Source organism: Taeniopygia guttata, chromosome 3, assembly GCF_048771995.1.
Source record: "Taeniopygia guttata chromosome 3, bTaeGut7.mat, whole genome shotgun sequence".
Taxonomy (NCBI): Eukaryota; Metazoa; Chordata; class Aves; order Passeriformes; family Estrildidae; genus Taeniopygia; species Taeniopygia guttata.
The window spans coordinates 9,397,962-9,413,714 of NC_133027.1; the positions used below are offsets into that span (position 1 = coordinate 9,397,962).

At 34.6% G+C, this 15,753-nt stretch overlaps 1 protein-coding gene across 1 annotated transcript in view; it reads left to right on the plus strand.

Moving 5' to 3' along the window:
• APOB (apolipoprotein B) overlaps positions 1–15,753 on the plus strand; it is a 35,875-nt gene that overhangs the window by 6,958 nt on the left and 13,164 nt on the right. The window contains exons 7-25 of the mRNA XM_004174984.6: positions 789–913; positions 1,101–1,186; positions 1,942–2,161; positions 2,950–3,177; positions 3,348–3,465; positions 3,628–3,774; positions 4,643–4,854; positions 5,194–5,431; positions 5,964–6,140; positions 6,432–6,623; positions 7,366–7,533; positions 8,726–8,937; positions 9,456–9,638; positions 9,856–9,977; positions 10,551–10,761; positions 11,996–12,171; positions 12,301–12,488; positions 12,757–12,902; positions 14,506–14,882. Of these exons, the coding sequence (XP_004175032.5) occupies positions 789–913; positions 1,101–1,186; positions 1,942–2,161; positions 2,950–3,177; positions 3,348–3,465; positions 3,628–3,774; positions 4,643–4,854; positions 5,194–5,431; positions 5,964–6,140; positions 6,432–6,623; positions 7,366–7,533; positions 8,726–8,937; positions 9,456–9,638; positions 9,856–9,977; positions 10,551–10,761; positions 11,996–12,171; positions 12,301–12,488; positions 12,757–12,902; positions 14,506–14,882 (3,526 nt within the window). The remainder of the gene's footprint in view (positions 1–788; positions 914–1,100; positions 1,187–1,941; positions 2,162–2,949; positions 3,178–3,347; positions 3,466–3,627; positions 3,775–4,642; positions 4,855–5,193; positions 5,432–5,963; positions 6,141–6,431; positions 6,624–7,365; positions 7,534–8,725; positions 8,938–9,455; positions 9,639–9,855; positions 9,978–10,550; positions 10,762–11,995; positions 12,172–12,300; positions 12,489–12,756; positions 12,903–14,505; positions 14,883–15,753) is intronic.

Consider the following 15,753-nt stretch of genomic DNA (forward strand, 5'->3'; position numbering starts at 1 on the left):
AAATTCTTTCATGTTCTTCTCTATTTTAAAGGAGATCTTTTCATGTATTGAGTGGGTACTATTGATTGTTGAATAACCTGTCAGAGCACAGCCAAATTTTTAGTTTTGCTGGTCAAAATTTTCAAAATTCCAATTTCATCTAAAATATGTAGACCTCCAAAACTCTAAAGTATATGTGAGGTCCAGGAGGACAGGGCTCTGGAATAAATGATTTGACAAAATGTTGAGTTTACCTGTTAATCCACAATGATAAGATGAAGTTGCTTGCATGAATATTGTCAGATTTCTTTCTGATATGATGACATCTGTGCTTTTGTGTGTTTTAACTAAAAAAAATGGTTTCATATAAAGCTAAAAATAAACTTTATAATTTCTGCCACTTCTACAGCTTTTTTGTAGAAATCTTTAAAATCTGTGTCATGAGACTGAAATTAAAGATAACATCATGGTTGTTACAAGGGGAATGAACTATTCCAAAAATTACAAATTGGTTTTATGAAGGAGCCTTTGTTGTAGGCAGCAGGGGATCAGTCATGAAGTAACTACTAATCCAAGCTCCTCAATAAGGCCTGAGGGAACATTTCAGTGGGATTTTTGCCTGAGAAGAGACTTAAGTCCAAAGATTGTTACTGGCACAATTTTGTCTTTGTGTATGAATGGTTCCAGTTATGCACCTTCATTTTCAATATGTAACTGCTAATCTTACAGTAAAACTGTGTCAGCCTTTAAAACTATGATTGTTTCCTATTCTACTCAGTAAAGTGACCACCAAACTATTTATTTTACAGAACACCCCATTATCTGCCCTTCTGAAGAGCACTCAGTTCTGTCATTACAATATTGATGCAAAGAAAAGGCACATAAGAGATGTTGTCTGCAGTGAAAAACACTTGTTTCTACCTTCCTCATACAAGTAGGTTGTTCACTATTTATCATTACCCTAGATTTATAAACATCCATTCTAAATGGTGATGTGTCACATTCTGCCCTGACTTCATCCCTAAATGGATATTTTGTTTTTAAGAAGACAGGAGGTCTGTCAAGACCTTGTAAAGGCACTTGGATTTAACTAAAACACTGAATTTTTCCTTCTTTCCTAGAAATCTCTATGGTGTCATGACAGAGGTTAACCAGACTCTGAAGCTTGAAGATACCCCAAAGATCACTAACAAAAATTTTGATGGAGGTATAGCTGCAGTTCTCAATATTATAAATACAGGGACAATATATAAATACAGGGACAATTTTTTTGCTAATTCTTTTTATGGTGTTAATTAAAGATGAGGGCACCAAATAAATTCATCATTTTAAATGAAATTTTATCAACTTAGTAAGGATAAGTTTGAGTATAAAATGGGAAAACCTGAGAAGTTTAAAAACACCCCTAATTTTAAATAATCTTTTTATTTTCATTTTAATTTTAAAATTATCCTTTAAAAATTAAAAACATATTTTAACATGCTTAAAAAGTAGTTTTTTTCTTATTAGAAATTAGTTTAATGAACCCTTTTCATCTACCCATAATTTCTTATGCATCTTTTAGTTTCAGTGCCAAATGTAAACAATCCATTATTAATACATATTTTATTCTGAAACATACTTTTCAGACCTGCAGCTGTTAATCCTAGTCCAAATAACATGACCCCAATAATATAACATATATTTATTAAAAGTTGAAAAAGCAAACTGTGTTAATATGAGAGGTGTTAAGAAATAATCTTCATGAGAATGCAAAAGAATGTATACAAACATTCAACTTTTGGGAAAATTTTATTAAATTCCACACCATTATTTTTGTAAATTGTCCAACTGTTAAACTTCAACAATTATATTAAATAATGTGCAGACTTTGTATTTATACTGAATGTATGACAGAAGATAAAAATTAACATAGCTCCCTGATAAAGACATAAAGAATGCAATTTTTTTTCCAATTTCTAGATGCACTGGAAGAGAAGGGACTTGCACTGGAAAGTACAGATGCCAATCTGCCCAGGCAGGGCGATGCTGTTCTGAAAACTCTGCAGGAAATTCAGAAACTTACAGCATCCCAGGAGAACCAGCAGAGAGCAAGACTCTTTTACAGATTTGTTTCTGGGCTGAGGAGTTTACATAACAGCACTCTTGGCTCTCTTGTTCCAAAGATGATGGAAACCTCAAGGTATGTTTCAGCACTTCACAGTGCAAGAACAACACACATAAATGCCATGGCAAAAACATGGTATAGATGATTTTTTGCTGCAAATAGTTTTAAATTAGAGGTGTACTGGATGTAATGAGTGTCTTTCAGAAATATAAGTGTTCTGAGATCTATGCAGAAAAGGAAATAAGGAAGGGAGCATCAAGCCAACTGTGTGTGCCTGACAAAATCCTTTGGATGTGTTTTTATAGCCAAATATCATTCATGCAGCTTTGCTCAAGGACAATGGCTGGAATTCCAAACCCCCAAGTGTGACTTATAGCAAAGAACACAGTTTTGAGTGTGAGACTTCAGCAGACATGGAAGAGTGCTATTGTTTGGTCTGACCCTGCCTCCACTCCACACCCTTACTCTTTTGTCTGGGCTGGACTTGAGCCAGGTTACATATACTTTATGTCCTCCATCTGTAAAGGAACTTGAGCCTGAGTCTAGGTCAATATATTAGATGATAATACTTAAAGTTGTGGAAAAGTCTGTTGTGAAGGAAAAAAAAAGATACTTCCATGTAATGATCATATCATTAAGACTTACTTGTTCTAATTTAATCAGGTTATTAGTATAACTTGTAAAACCAAGAAACTTCTTTTTGGTAAGAATTTGCATAATTTGCTTCCAGACACACATAAGCTTACATCATTGATATTAAAACACCTTAATGAACCTTCCATATGTTTGTTTCAAACAGTCAACATGCAGCAATAACTGCAAACAAGGAATTAATTAGTAAAAGGCATCTCTTCTCCTTTCAGCTCCATCACTGTCCAGGCCCTGGTCCAGTGTGGGACTCCAGAGTGCTACAGTGCAATCCTTCAAATCCTGAGAACTGGAAATGTGAATCCACTTGTGGCAGACCTGGTCACATACACCCTGGGACTGTTGCCTTCTCCAACTCCACAAAGAATACGGGAAATTCTTAACATGGCCCAGTATCAGCCAAGTAGAGCTTCATTTTATGGCTTGAGTCATTCTGTTACTAAGTAAGCAATGATAGCATGCAATTCTACCAAATTACAGCGCTTAGACTAAACCCTAAGAGTGTTCACTTTTGGAGGATATTTTTATCTTCTTGTATTTGCGCTTTAGGAATAAAATACAGACATTTCCCCATTTCCTCTTCTGTTTCTGATGTGTTTATGTCTTTCTTTAGGTTCTACAATGAGAAGAAGATTGTGACAGAGGAAATAGCAGATGTTGCAAACTTCATGGTATCACTGCTTGGCACTGATTGTTCTGGGGAAGATGAACTCACATACCTCACACTTCGGGTATTTTTATTTCCTTCTTTCCTTATGCAGGCTATTATTATAATACTAATATTACATTATATTGTACTATATGATATTACATTATATTATCACATATATTACTCTACTTCTCTTGGTGGAGAGGAAGTTTTTATCATCTTTCTGTATTTTCATCACTGCCAGGCTATTGGAAACATGGGTGCAGTAATGGAGAAAGCTAAACCCAGTGTGAAAGCATCTCTGAAGACCTGTATCAGAAATGAAGCTGCATCACTTCCAGTTCAGAAAGCAGCCATCCAGGCATTCAGGAAAATGACAATTACTGAAGAGGTAAATTGGTCAAAAGAACCAGGATAAACTGTTCTCAGTTCACCTTGGCTGTTCACAGGACTTACTGAATATGCAAAGCTATTCCCATTTTTTAAATTTTGTTATCTCTTCTTTTCCTAAATTAAATGATCTTGTTTCCAAATTTTGACATTTTTTCTGCACATATGATTCCCAACAATCAAAAATCAGAATTCTTAAGTAAAAGTGTAACCTGGATGTATAAGATAAAAAATAAAAGATTTTTTAAAAGAGGCAAACAAAAAAAGAGGGGGAAAATAAATTAAAAATATAAGAAAATAAAGGATTAGAAAGACTATTTACAAGATCATTTAGTGACAGGACAAGGGGAAATGGGTTCAAATTAAAATAAAGTAATTTAGATTAGACATTAGAAACAAACACTTTACTGTGGTGATGGTGAGGTTCTGGCTCAGAGAAGCTGTGGATGTCCCATCTCTGGAAGCGTCCAAGGCCAGATTAGAGGGGGCTTTGAGCAGCTTGGTCCAGTGAAAGGTGTCCCTACCCATGGCAGAAGAACTGGAACTATATGGTTTTTAAAGGTCTCTTCCAATACAAATTATTCTGTGATCCTCTGATTCTATGAGAATCAGTTTTAATAAAGCCATAACTTCTATGATATTTCAAGAAAGTTTAGGAAAATATTTTCAAATAAACTGTTGTGATAGACTGCAGAAATAAGGTACAAAAATAGGTATGCAGTCACTAAAGATTTGGACTCAGTCATCCTTATGGGTCCCTTCCATCTAAGAATATTCTGTGATTATTTCACCCTATATGTTCCCAAAAGGGTTTAGCAATATCATCCATGAGCCAGTTCATCAATGCAAACCTTTCTGTATTTGTATAGGACCGTTCAGCACTTCTCAAAGCATTCCAGGAACTGGATGCACCCACAGACAAACGTCTAGCATCCTATCTCCTGGTGATGAAAAATCCTTCCCCAAGTGATCTTGCAAAGATTTTGAGAGTCCTTACAAAGGAGAAGAGTGAGCAGGTGAAAAGCTTTGTTGCCTCACACATTGCCAACATCCTGGACTCTGAAGAAATGGGCATCGAAGAGTAAGTGAAATTTAGGTGTTTATTGGTCTCATTGGAAGAAAAAAAGTCTTGACCATAGTTACAGTAGTAGTTACCTAGCAGTTGAGTTTTCTACTGGTTTTTCTGTTTATTTGAACAAGCACATCAGCTGAGTAAACTGGCATTGTCAGGACAGTGCCAGATTATGGTCTTTCCCTTAAGTCTTATGTTTACTATTAAATCTGTGCAGAGACCTATCCATTAGCAATCAGCACAGCTGTATGAATGTCTGCAAAAGGCATAAAAAAATCCCTTAATTAAGACTAAATGAGTGTTTGGAATATATACTAATCACATTTTAATTGCTATCCTCTTCCCTAGTCTAAAAAGCCGAGTTGAAGAAGCTCTGAAAGGAAATCAGCTCCCAAAAGCCAAAGATTTCATAAAATTCTCACAAAATTATCAGATTTCAAAAAGAGTTTCTGTACCTGGAATTGACCCCATCTCTGCCAAAGTGGAAGGAAACGTGATATTTGATCCAAATAGTTATATTCCTAAAGAGACCATGCTGAAAACCACCCTGCATGCCTATGGATTCGACTCAAGTGATGTCTTTGAGGTACAAAAATTATCGAAAACATTTGCTAGTAGTATTCAGCTGCTTTCTTTCTCATTTCTGTTTTCTTATAACAACTTTCCGTGAATAATGTATTTTTTTTACAAGCCTTGGGAGAAATCTAAAGATCACTACAAGGGGACTTTGATTTGGTCTCAATGGGCTTTAGAGCAAGCCATTCATTATGTGATGTCACTTGCCACTGACTGGATGGACGACCCTGATGATGTTATTAAAGGGTTCAGGGTAAAATGAACATCCGTAGCAAACTGACTTTGTGCTAATGAATCATCACTGGCACACTGAAGTACTCATAGTAGATTTTAAGTGAGATATAACCTATGCATAGGGTTTTTTTTACAGAGATAAAATTAATTATAAGATATAATATTCCATATCTTCCTTTAAGAGTTGTGGGCTTCTAGGATACATTATAAATTCATGTTTTGCTCCCCAGAAAGTCTGTTTGTTGTAAAGTTCCAAAGAAAAGGAAGCAACTGACTCAGTTATGGTTTGTCCTTTCTGTTCATTTCAGCTTGGCTTGGATGGAAAGGGATTTGAACCAACACTGGAAGCATTGTTTGGAGAGAATGGATTTTTCCCAGACACTGCAACCAAGGCCTTGTACTGGGTTGATGGCAAAGTGCCAGAGAAGGTTTCCAAGGCACTTTTTGACTATTTTGGCTACTCACAGGATGGCAAGCAGGATCAGGTACAGCTTGAAAACTTTCTATGTACAACACATCATTCCTATTTTAACACTAATTACAGCACTTAGTACTTTACTCAATGTGTTCCTTCTCCTCTGTGGTGAGATAAACAGAAATCCTTAATGTTATTTAACAACATGTTTTCTTAATTGTATTTGGAGGGGTGTTTGTGTGGAGAGAATTCTGTAAGTGCTTGTGCAGAATAGCTGACATTCATGAAGTACCTGTTCGAGATATATGATCTTACATATCTCTTATAAATCTGTTTTATTTCTTCCTGACTGAATTTTCAGGATATCGTGAAAGGAATAATACTTAACCTTGAAAAACTGATAAAAGAATTGGGCAGCAAAGAAGCTCCAGAAGGAAGAGCATATCTAAGGATCCTGGGAGAAGAGCTTGGGTACATGAAACTCAATGATTTTAAACTTCTGGGAAGCTTGATTTTAAAGAGTGCTAAAACTCTTCAGACAGTTCCTGAAATGGTACGTTTCTAATGCAGCAATGTACACTATCAATTTTTTTGTTTTCCAAAATTTTTTTAAGATTTAGATTGCATTATGTAAAAATATTTGATGCTAGCATGAAAATAAAATTATTTAAAATAAAATATCCAGGCTTATTTTGAAGGACTCTGGGAAATCTATGAAGATAACCTTAATAACCAAGTGGCATCCTCCTGAAGGATTGGTGAGGGGAAGGAAAAAGCAAATTTGTATTATTGAGATATCTACTGGAACAATTTACAAAACTTTGGTACTGGCTATTAAGTTACATGACTAAATTTTTAATTATGTAAATATGTGTTGATATTAAAAATTTCATTCTTGTCATGTTAAAATGAAAATATGTAGTATATTTTAGGAATGTTAGGTAATATCCTTCTTTCATTGAAGTAAAATAATGCTTTGCCATTGATTTTGGGGAAACCAGAATATTACGTGGTATCTAAACCAATTCACCTTTGTATGTGTATGTTAAGGTAGATAACCGGTGTGTATCAAGGCTCGTAAAAATTCTGGTATTCATTTAAAGTTCAGATTTTGTTGACAGTCTTTAGTATATTTTTTGAAGCAGTGAATCTGTGGAAATTAGATTCTTATTCCATATGAAATTAACTTTTGGAGCATAGAGTTGCAATCATTCCCTGATAAGTTTGAAAAGTACAAAATGTGCATATTGCAAAATGTGGACTTGTTAGTGTTCATTTCCTTGTTTAATTCCCAGATTGCACAAGCCATCTCAAAAGGTGTTGACAGGGATCTATTTGTCCACTACATATTCATGGACAATGAGTTTGAGCTTCCAACTGGAGCAGGTTTGCAACTGAAGTTTGCTTTGTCTGGAATAGCAACACCTGGGGCAAGAGTAGCTGCAAAGCTTCATCAAAAAAGCGTAAGTCTCAGTAGTTGTCTATATTTTTTCTCCTCCTAATAATCTACATTTTCATTTATGGATAAAACTGTAACACTACAAACATTTAAATATTGCAAAATGTTCTCTATATTTAAAAACCCTAACTCATTAGAGGTCTTTGGTTAATTTGCGGATGACATTTAAATTAGATTAAGAAGTAATGCATGTAATAAATTACGAATGAGACATAATAAATTTATGAGTTAAAAGTATTTCAACCACTCTCTCAAAAATAAAACTTTTGGATCTGTTTATTTCTCTCTCCCTGCACTCAAAATGCAACAGTAGAAAAGCTACAACATGTGAATTTGCTGTTCAAGCCAAAAAGTTAAAATATTTTGTTGTGACCAATTCAAAGAGAAAAAATTTGAGCAGCAGTTAAAAGAAAGATTAAAAATTGAGTCAAGTAAAATATTTTTTCATCTGAGAGGAAACATCTTAAAATTGTAGCAAGGAAAAAGCATATGATGCAAAATTAATAATCCACTTAAAATTAAAAGAAAATATTTTTTTCTATTCCTTTTTACAGTTCTAATAACTACCTTCCTCTAACCTAGTCAATATTACATGAGAATTTCTTGGTAGTTTCACTTAATCAAAACTTTTAATTTTCTACCATATACAAAATCTAAATAAAAATAAAAAATAAATCCTCAAATTGAGTACTTGTTGCCCTTTAGTTAGCTTGGAATATTTTCCAGAATTTTGCATTCTATCCCTTCTTTCTTAATGGCCAAAACAAAAGCTTGACAATAAACTGGTGTGTGTTTAGAGAAATTCAAATCTTGGATCCATTTCTTTTTTGTCAAACAATTTGCTCATTGTCTTTGAAATTTGCTAATTTTTTTTCTTACAATGGAGAGCTGGCTCTTGTTTTCAGATTTAAAAATACATACAAGTAGCTCCACATATAAAATCTTTCTGAAGCATGAGTATTTTTACATTAAAGTAGGTAGGGACCCTTGATGTTATCATCTTGCTTGTTTTTTATACTACAGTTACCACTTATGTGGGCCATTTGATTATGTGACTTGAGAATCAGATTTTTTGAATAGCAAAATCAATTCTATAAAACTTACCTTTGTATTAACAGGAGTGGTATGGGGTTTTTACATAGCCAGCAAGAAGGGTATTAGGAAAATAAATACCCCATTTTGTTTTTATTCAATAGGTGCAAGCAGATCTCATTGCTAAACCTTCAGTAGCAGTTGAATTTGTGACACACCTGGGAATAAACATGCCTGAATTTGCTGGAAGTGGTGTGGAGATGAATTCTAATATATTCCATGAATCTGGAATAGAAGCACATGTTAGTGTAAAAGCTGGACAATTGAAATTCAGCATTCCTGCTCCAAAGAGTCCAGTAAAACTTCTCAGTATCAGGTAATGAGAACTGAATGAGAACTTTCAAGGCTATGTTCTTCCTTCTCTTCTTGGTTTTTATTGTGGAATTGAAATCTAGGGGAGGCATGGAGACATTTTCAGTTCAGAAAAATTCCAGACATTGTAAAACTGGGATAACTTCTGTTGTAAGACAAGCAAATATGCCAGATAAGTGATGGCTTGGAGTAATGGCTTACAGATTATTTGTCACTATTTTTGACATTTTATACAAGACTCCTACAATTTCCATTCTTTTGTTTTCTTTCATATAAAATTATTATAATAGCAATATTTATTTCAAATGGAATTTAAATTAACTACTTCCATTAATTGTAGAGAGAGCAAATGGCTCAATACACTAAATTATAATTATAAATAATAATACCTGTATCATTTAAAGCCAGATGTTATTTCAGTTAGCCCCTACATCAATAAGCAAGTTTTATTCAGAAGTAAGTGTCTTAATGGGATGTCTGAGCACCTGTCCTGGGGATAAATTACTGACTTTTCTGTTCCAGCAATACGCTGCATTTGGTATCTCCAACCAAAACTGAAGAGATTCCAACTCGGATAGAGAACCAAGAAACCTCAACTTCTTGTAAGCCTTTCATTCCTGGTCTAAATTTCTGCACCAAAGTACTGTACCCTAATTCCACTGATGCAGAGGCAGTTCCATATTTTCCCTTGGCTGGAGAATCCAGGTAAGTCATGTCAACTTCAACTATGTTTATTTTGTGCTAGCTTCCTTACCTCTTAGTCTCCAGTAGTCTCTCATGTCAAGCTTACCTTTAAAGATATTTCAAAACTTACTGGCAGCAGCAGCTCGGAAAGAGAGCTGTTGAGAACTGTATGATTTCTTCTGTTTGTGGTCATGGACAAAAAAGTCACTCACAAGGCATTTGTTTACTCCTTCCATAGATTTGAGGTTGAGTTAGTGTCCACAGGCAAAGTAAAGGAATACTCTGCAAGTGCAAACTACGAACTGCAGAGAGAGGGAAATGACCAGATAGACACCCTAAAGTTTGCTGTCCAGGCAGAAGGTAAGAGTGAAAAAAAACAAAACTGTGTAGTTTTTCATGGTTTTGAACTGTCATTTTAGAGAAATGACATTTTTATTAATAAATCTTAATAGTATTCGTAACAGTGTAAGATAGAATACCATTTTCACACCCAAACAAGCCCACCATTTAATTACATTTCCTTTCATGCAATCCCAGATTGTATGATTTTCATGATGAGAGGCTGATTTTGTATTTTGCTTGATTTTAATAAAATTGTGATGTCGGTGAATGGAAGCAAAGAAGAGGAGATGTTCAGGGGGTCTATATAAGCAAGAGAAAAATATGTTTCTTATGAAATATAGAATGAAAGCATACCAAACATTTGTGGGGTCATTTAAATAACAAAAGTATTGATGGGTTGGTAGGTCAGCCCATGCTGTATTTAGAAGACGAGAAGAAAAAAGATGACCCAGTTGCTAATCAGACTCATTAAAAGATGTATTAGATCTTTAGTGGGATATAATTCTCAGCTGATTCTTTTTTGTTCACCTTTAAAGAAAAGTCCAAACAGTTTCATAGTTGTGAATAACCAAAGTACATTATATTTTCTAGGTGTAAACAAGCATGGGGCCACGCTGACCTTCAGGTACAACAAAGGCAAAAAGATTTTGACCAGTGATGTCCAGATTCCAGATGTTGGTGTTGACTTTGGTACAAACTTCAGAATTACTGATGAATCCATTTCTGGGAAGAAAGCATACACCTTTGTCTTAGATGTCAACAACAAGAAGATTACAGAAGTTACTCTTACTGGACAGATAAGGTAACTCAGGAAAACATTTAGAATTTAACAGCTACCTTTGGAAAGGTTTCACTGGATGTAAAAATTTGGCAAAATTTTATCTTGTTTTGGAGAAATTTCTTAACTACAGATACAGATAAACATGCCATTAAAACCCCATTTAAAAGCTTTAAAGTATTTTATTTTTAATGCATCAAATGCATATATATATAACACATTGATTGATCTTTCCTACTATATGTGTATATATATATAATTTGTATTACAAGTTCCTTCAGGTAGTTCTTCCATGTTTGCACACACATGACTACAAGAATGCATTGTACTACTGTTTTTGCAGGTGTGATAATCTAAGGATATAAACAAGGCAAGGTTTGTTCAGAGAGGTATTATCTTTTACTGGATATGCTTGGCTCTAAAAAATTATTACATCTTCCCACAAAGAAATCTAATGGCACTCAGTAAGAAACAAAACCAAAAATAACTGAGAGCTTCCTGTAAAAATTCCCACGCTTCTTGATGAGAATATTTCCGGGAACATCTACAGGGGAGCTAACAAAAATGTTCAGCCTGTCAGGGTTTCTAAAATTATCTGCTTCACAAGCCCATAGTGAAATGGGCTGATCACATTCTTTAATAAACCTCAATCTTCCATGGAATTCTGTGATCTTGATGGTGCCCCAGGGAGTCTTTGTCTTTGCTGTTCATGTAGAATTGCCTCTGATATCAGTGGGAGCTTTGGACAGATGTCAGAGACCTCAATTCCCTTTCATTTGCACTAACATAACATTAAATTTTGCTCGAGTCAACAAAGTTACAGAGATATAAAATAAATGCGAATAAAGAAAAATTAAGCCCACTGGCATAATATATTTTGCCAAGTGTTTTGTTTCTATGTGATTCATGGCCACAGTCTGTATCCTGAGTAGAGAGTTCAGTTTGAGTAAGGCATTTAGAATTTGGTTCTGTTACAACTTTACCAGGACAGGTACATATTTCCATCCTTTTCACTCCTATGAAATTAATACAAATTACTGTGCGTATCTGCACAGTAGCATTATAATAGTCTACTACAGATTTTCCAAACTAGCAGGAGCTGAAAATATTCATTGAATTAGAGCAATGTTTACAAGTTTGATTCAATCTAATTTTTTTATAGCAGCTATTATGCCTTTGCTATAGATTTAAATGTTGAAATTGCTCCTGAAAAAATACAATTAAATATTTTTATTCACATATTTTTTTTCTTTCACAGATATGCGGGAGTGGAAGAGGCAATGTTAAGAGGCACCATTTCTTTTCCTCGCCTGGAAACTGAACTTAGAAGTGAAGCATTGGTTAATTATTCACCAAAAAAAGCATATCTTCAGATCAGCTCAGCTGCAACAATTTATGGAAACTCGATTTCAAAAAGAGTTCTTCTCAGATATGGTAGGGGCAAAAACATGATCCACATACACAGCATGTAAATTTAAGCATCTTTTTACATTAGTTCATAATATTTCTCAAAATAAGAATATTACTAATTTTACCCTTTTCTTTTAAATTCATGATTTTTAGATGCTGAGAAAGTTGAGCTGGAGTGGAATTCAGGTGCCAGTGCTGCTGTGAAAAAACTCTGTTCTGCCTTCCCAGTTGACTTCTCAGACTACTCAAAAACTCTAGAGAAGCATACCAACGAACTTCTGGATCAGAAAGTGGCCCATACAGACATGACACTGAGACATATCGTGTCACAATTTATCGTGGTATGGTTTTCAATCTGCAGTAGATATTACAGCTCCAGTACATAGCCCTGAGGAATTCTTGCCTCCCCCATGAAAGCCAAAATAAGAACTGCTTGTAAAATCACTCATCAGATTGAATAAGCTGTGTATTTCCAGCTTTGATAGAATAAGTCACTTTAGCAGATACCTAGACCCCAGTATTTGGGTAGTTCAAATAAGTTTCAGATGCATTCATTGAGAAGTCCTAAAACTTTATATTAACTTTCAAAAACTTTTCTCCTCATTGCAGGCAACCAACACCTGGCTGCAAAAGACATCAAAAGATGTCCCTTATGCCCAGACTCTGCAAGACAAACTAAGTGCACTGCAGGAACTGAGCATTCAGAAACTTAACCTGCCTGTTATCACCATTCCTGAAGAACTTTTCCTGAAAAGGTAGGGAATGAAATTAGGATAGTGAAACAGGAAACGGAAAATAGGTATTTATTCACATTTTAGTGTTACTTTACTTTTGTTTTATAAAACAGCATGGAATCACTGTAAACATTAGCATAAAATTGGAATCATAACAAAGAATTTCAAGGTCAGAGAAATGAAATTATATGGAGGAATTGATGCATATATTTAATACAGATTTGACTTCATGTAATATGTGAATAGATCCCAGAGTGTTGTATTATCTTATAAGGTGTATTGAATAAAAATACAGCATTCAGCAGTCTTTAAGCCACAGAACTACTGAAGCCATGTTTCTCATAGCTGACACTTCAGCCATAACCCTCATCGCTCTGTACTTTCCTGTGCAGTCCTGATGGACAGTTCTTCCATTCCCTTATGCATACTGGTTAACCTCCACCAGTAAAGCAACCTGACCTCCTCCCATGCCTGATATGATCTGAGGGAAGTTGTACACATATGGACTGGATGCTGGCACTAGTTTGGTGCCATCTCTTCTACCTAGTAGAGTTTCACAGGATTTGTATGAATGTCATTACCCTTCTGTTAAATTTCGTAGAAATGAAATGCTGAAATGAATGCAAAGGACAGCAGAAGCCAGTGTAAGATTGGATTCCAAAAACAAATGGAGAAGAGTCTTCAATTTTGTATCTCTTAGATCTGTTTTTCCATGTATTATCTTTTATTGTGCTAATAAGATATAATGTGTTAATGATACATATCTTTATTGCTTCCATTGTGCTCCAGAGCTAAGTATAAGCAAGGAAGAAACTGGATTTTTCTCCTAGGTTCTTATCATCTTTGCTAATAATAATAACAACATGGTTTTCTACTGCTTTTTTATGTAGCTTTTTAAATCTTCTGATGTAAAGGAACAAATTTCAAAAGCATTCGCTTAATTTTCATCTTAGGATGTAGCTCTTAAGTGTAAAAATTCAAGATTTTGCAATAGGAAAGACCAGTTAGGAAACAAGAAAAGTATCTGCGCCAGCTTATTGTTCATTCAGAAATTAAGGCCAAGTTTCCTTCTGTTTTGCCTTTTCCCAATTATGCTTTTTCTGCCAACGATCTATTTTCCAATCCTAGTTCCTGGTCAGATGCTTAGATTTTTATTTCCTTTTATTCAGAATAAAAAAATGCTGAATATTTATATAAAATTTCTGAAATGCTTATAATGGGAAAGACAGATAAATTTTTAATGCTAATACGATTTAATGCATTTCTACAAGAATACGCCACTTTTTGAAAAAACATAATTGCCATTTTCCGGTACTCAGCATCCCACAAGTGTGCCAGTGATTTTGTTTACTTTACCTACAAGTCCCTTTGTTTATGAAATAAGAGGTAGAAACATTGAAACAGTTCCACGATACCAAAAATACTTTCAATAAATTTTGATGAATTAGTGCTTGAAAGTGTTGACATTAAAGTTTGATCATTACATTTCTCTCTAAAACTGAAGTCAGGACATTGATATAAGCATGTAAGTAAGCTCAGTATCTTGGGCAGAGGAGGAAATCATGAAAATTCCTGTATATGCATTATGAACTTAGTTTCTAACAGAGTTATCTTTATTTTCCAGTGAAGGCCGGGTCAGACACAACTTGAATAAAAACAGTTTTGTAATTGACATTCCACTGCCATTTGCGGGAAAATCATCTGATGAGATATGGATGCCGAAGACTGTTAAAACACCTCCTCTGGTAGTGGAGTCCATGGGAATAAGTGTGCCATCTCAAGAATACAGAATCCCATCATTTACTGTTCCAAAATCCTATCCTTTCCGTGTGCCTTTGCTGGGCAAGTTAGAGGTCTCTGCTAATGTGTACAGCAACTATTACAACTGGACAGCCGCCTACACCGTGACTAACAGCACCTCAGAGAGAGCAACCAGCGTGAAAGCTACCTATAACACAAATGCTGATTCAGTTTTTGAGCTGCTTTCCTTCAGTGTGCAAGGTAAGAATGTTTACTAATACTGCAATGTTTGCAAACCTGCTTTAATTATTTTGTATCCCTATATATCAGGTACAGTACATTCATTTGCCTGCACTTATTTAAAGACAGGTGTTGTGTGACCTCGAATCACTTTCCCTTTGATTTTAAAGATATTACATGTGTCTGTTTATTCAGACTCTGAAGGTGAAGTCAGTTTAATTCAGTAAAGACTCTTACAGTCCATGTTTTCTTGGTTGTTCCTTACTGAAGAAAATGTCCTTCAAAACTGAAAGCTTGATTCTACAAATACTTGTGCAGCTGGTAAATCAACTGTTTTCAAAATCAGGGGTGCAAGTGTATAGGTATATGTATACCCACAATTTATTTTTCAGTCTATTAATATGAGTATATATGTATATAAAATTGTCTTATCTTTTTTATGTCCATATATTGCCATAATACAGTTATCTTTAAGTTAGTTCCCCTAAAAATTGCAGTTTGGGTTCTCAAACAGCAAAATCTGATTTCATTTTCTTCTAAACTCCTCACCATAACTGAGGCATGATAAACACTAAAATCTATGAATGTTAAATATGGGCTATTCTTGAGTCCATCTTCTTAATTTAAGTTTAAATTATGACATAATTTTATGTCATTTCACATTATTATATTTAGTAGTCTAGCGTAGAAACTCAATTTATTTGTAATTCAAAAATTTAATTTCAAATATTAAAATAGGAGCTATTTTTACTGAAATAGTCAGTACTTTCCAAAGCACTTAGGCCTTTAAAACAAAATGTCATAACAGTAATTGCAATTCAAGCAGTGGCATAGAAGTTCAGTGGCATCAGACAAGTTCCCAAAGATGAAAAGGTGTAGACACACTTACCTT